The following is a 4,061-nucleotide window of genomic DNA, read 5'->3' as shown; positions in this document are numbered from 1 at the left end:
GAGAGAGATAGATAGCACGCTATCCGCTTCGTTTATTTCATTTAGAAATAAACGTAGCTGGAAATGTGAATCAACTAGGATTCGAACTTAGATCCCAGATACCAACCACCAAACACTTTGCCACTTGCTCTAGAAAGGAGTTTCAACACTGATATGACAAGCATCCATAAGAAAATAAAAAACAAACAACATCCCCCTCTCCTTCTTGATTTAAATTTTTTTTTTTTCATTTTGAAGATAATTATTAGACAAGTTTTTAATGGTTTGTTTGTATTTTTTTTTGGGTAAACTTCAAATACCCCTGTGGTTTCACACTTTCTTATTTTAGTACTTTGTGGTTTAAAGTGTATCAAGTTTGTCCCTGTGGTTTCGCACTTTCTCACTTTAATATCCTATGGTTTAAAATGTACCAAGTTTTTACACTGTGATTTTATTTTTGTATCAAATTAGTATCTTGTGGTTTCATTTTTCTCTTTTTATTATTCATTTCACTAATTTTTTTCGTTAAATTAGTGACAAAGTTAAAACGAAAGGTTACTAAAGTGAATATTCGATAAACCTAGCTATGGTAGCTGAAGTTTTTTTGTATATAATTTAACGAAATATTAACGAAGTAAAAAAAAATTAGTGACAAAGTTAAAATAAAAGGATACTGAAGTAAATATTTGATAAATCTAGATAGGGTATCTGAAGTTTTTTGTATATAATTCAACGAAATATTAACAGAGGAGCCGACGAAAAGAGAAAATGAAACCACGTATTACTAAATTGATACACTTTAAACAATATAGTACTAAAGTGAAAAAATACGAAATCATAGGATACTAAATTAATACACTTTAAACTATATATACTAAAATAAAAAAAATATGAAACTAAATAAATAGTATTTAAATTTTTTTTTTTTAATAATAGTTGAAAGTTCCAGTGAGAAGCGATAATGAAAAGAGCGTAGCTTGCGTAGTTGGGTTGAAGTAAGGCCCCGTGGATGTGTCCACACGTGGCAGGCAACCAAATGACACAACCTCAAAAGGGTTTTCCATGGAATTTTCGTGGAAATTTCACACGCGCGGCATCTCTTTTCACCTCCAAACACCTCTTTTGTAGCGTCCAACTTTTAAAAGACGATAAATCGTCGAAAAAATACAAAATCGCTTGACAGCAGTGACGGAGCTATATGGAGGCCCAAGGTGGCCATGGCCCCCCTCAACTTTTTAATATTTGTTTAATGATCCTTCAATTTTTTTTTTTTTTGGAACATGGATAGTTTTGGCCCCCCTAACTTTTCAATATTTATTTAATATTATGGTATCAATATAACTCTCTCTCTCTTTCTCCTAATCGGTATACTTTTTTTATGGATGAAAATATATTAAAAGCTTCTTGCTTATAGAGTATTTTGTAATATATTTTTTTACTCTAAAAATTTTATTTGATAATTTTTTAAAATTTTTATTTATCTTAGGTGAGCTCTTTTATTTGACTAAATCAATAATTGCACTAAATTTTATAGCTATGTTAATTTTATTTACTAAAAAACTAAGAAATTACTGTTAGATTTAGCAAAATTTCTAAGTTATTTTAATGAAATAATATAAAAAAATAGNATACTCTTATGAGTATAGAGTCCTTCATACTCATAAGTCGTTTTCGATGATGGAGCTTTTGAATCAACAATTCACTCCATTAATATGATCTAGAGTATTTGAAACTTGTAAAAAATTAAATTTGTAATTTTTCGAAATCATAATAAAGTCCATAAAGTGGGCGAAAAATGAATGGTCAAAATCGAACGACGTCCTAAAAATAGATGATCGGATCGTTTAATTTAAGATCGGAGTTATTGATCTTTATCTAAATAGTTAATAGAATTTTCTATCAAAAATTCAACCGATTTCTATTCTTTTACACCATTAAACTAGCAAGTATCCCATACAAGTCCTTAAAAATTATCAATTTTGAGATCTTTTGATTGTAAGGTAAATGATGTCAAAAAATTATAAAATTTGATTTCTAGAAATTTTAAATGCTCTAGAAAATGTTTAACGGCATGGATCGTCGATTTGAAAACTCTATCATCGAAAACGACTTATGAGTACGAAGGTGATTGTACTCATAAGAGTATAGTAGCCGGACTCATATATATATATATTCAACATTTCAAACCATTTGGTTACTTATCTACTACAGATCAAAAGTGCACATGTTGCAGCAAAATACAATTCAAAGTTGGTGAAGAGAAACAAAATGGGGATTTAACAATTGCCGATACCTTCTGAAAAGATTAGAAGCAGCCTGACACTCATCTGGATCGTAAAACCATATGCCATTTATTTCTTTGGCTGCATTCTTGTAGAACAAATAAGGAACCTGAACTTCATACTCAAAATCTCCCAAAAGATCCTCCACCAGATTATCTGTTTATCCCAGCATGCATGTATTTATTTCAAATATACATCATATTTTCTATTGAATTCAAAACAGTTCTTTCTACTTTCTTAAGAATGTGGAAACCAACTAGCAGTTCAACTACTCAATGGCAATTTGACTAGGTGGACTCAGAGAATAAGTGGCTGTGTGGCTAAGAATTGTTACTGAAAAAGAAAACTAAGCAGAAAACCAATCACCAGCCGACCTTTATATTTGGTATCAAATTAAAAGCCAATTTACTCCCCGAGGAAATATGACAAGGTGTGTTGCAATATTATAGAGCAAACTACTGGTATTAAGTCAAACTAATTTTATTGTTGGGAAACTACAGCTAGATGCTAGCATTAGCAAAGCAGATATTTTCTGGAAACTACTACTAATATGGACAGACCTTAAGGCGGAAAAGATATATAACTTGTAATCACTCTACAACCAAACATCATTTTAAGCATTCAAACTTTAATCAAATTGAATCAAATCTTGTGTTCACCCCTTTGCAGATACCTCTGTACAGCATATCTAACGGAAACAAAATTGCAGCGGTTTTTCTGTTGCCTATACCCATACCTGGCCCGCGCCGATTCAGGACAATGAACTGAAACCTGGCTTGGTTATTTCTGTAGTTATATTACCACCAAATCAGTACAATAAGACGCATCAAACGACTTCAGAACAGAGCAAAATTGCACTAGAACTGTTGTTTCCCCAAAACTGAAGCAAAAGTACAACATCCTACCTCTTGACGACAAAGAGCGCCCCATCGACATCTTTGCGTCTCTGAGATAGATCATAAATTCCAATAGAATACACATTTCCGATCAGAGATCGAGGAAGAGCGGCGAAAGAGTAGCCGTAATGTAAGGGCGGAGGCGGAAGCGTTCGTATACCCATTGCATGAGCTCGACATTGAGCACGTAGAGGGCTACGTGAGAGGCGATGAAAAGGATCTCCTCGACGAAGGGGTCGATTCTCCGTAGCACGGTGAGATTTAGCTCTTTGATGACCTGAGGATCGAAGTTGGGGATCAACTTCTCGCCCTGCGACATCTCCGACGAAGCCCAGATTCTAACCCTAGAGCGGATATGGAGTTAGGGTTTGGAGGATTCGAATCGCTCGTGGAGGAGGAGGGAGAGGGAGGAGTATGAAAGGGGTATAGAGAGAGAGAGAGAGGGAGTGATGCGAGTGCAGTGCGAGGGCGCCAATGGACGACAAATCGTTCTTATACACCTCGTGTGCGTGCGTCGCACGTGCGAGGCTCATGAGTGTAGTCGTGTCACTTCGGCCCAGCCCACGTATTAATGTAGCTAAGATCTTAAACTTAAATTTTTCTTTTCCAGATAGTAAGAAAAAGGAGAGTTCTTGTTTTCCGCTATCTTCAGGCGGAAAACGAAAACTTTTGCACCACGAAACATGCAGTGTTCTTCTGGTGGACCTCAAGAGAGAGAGAGAGAGAGAGAGAGAGAGAGAAAGAGAGAGGTTAATTGTGGATCTCTCTCCCCCATATTTTCTTTTATATTTATACAGAGAGAAAGAGTTCGGCTACTGTACTATCAATAGAACTAAGCTTTTGATACTATTGAATTTTTTATTGTTAAATCTATAGTTAATTCACATTTCTAGCTAAGTTTATT

At 34.6% G+C, this 4,061-nt stretch overlaps 1 protein-coding gene across 1 annotated transcript; it reads right to left on the bottom strand.

Moving 5' to 3' along the window:
• Nucleotides 1-2,272: 2,272 nt before the first annotated feature.
• On the bottom strand, nt 2,273-3,597 carry LOC109704937 (mRNA-decapping enzyme-like protein; the record flags this gene model as incomplete). Its single annotated transcript, XM_020225701.1, has 4 exons — nt 3,318-3,597; nt 3,167-3,207; nt 2,998-3,047; nt 2,273-2,417 (listed from the first exon to the last, which is right to left on the bottom strand). Coding segments are annotated over exons 1-4 (395 nt in total), but the record flags the coding sequence as incomplete, so codon positions are not given.
• Between the last annotated feature and the right edge of the window lie 464 nt (nt 3,598-4,061).

The sequence above is a fragment of the Ananas comosus genome, unplaced genomic scaffold, assembly GCF_001540865.1.
Source record: "Ananas comosus cultivar F153 unplaced genomic scaffold, ASM154086v1, whole genome shotgun sequence".
Classification (NCBI taxonomy): Eukaryota; Viridiplantae; Streptophyta; class Magnoliopsida; order Poales; family Bromeliaceae; genus Ananas; species Ananas comosus.
This window is presented reverse-complemented; position numbering and strand designations above follow the sequence as displayed.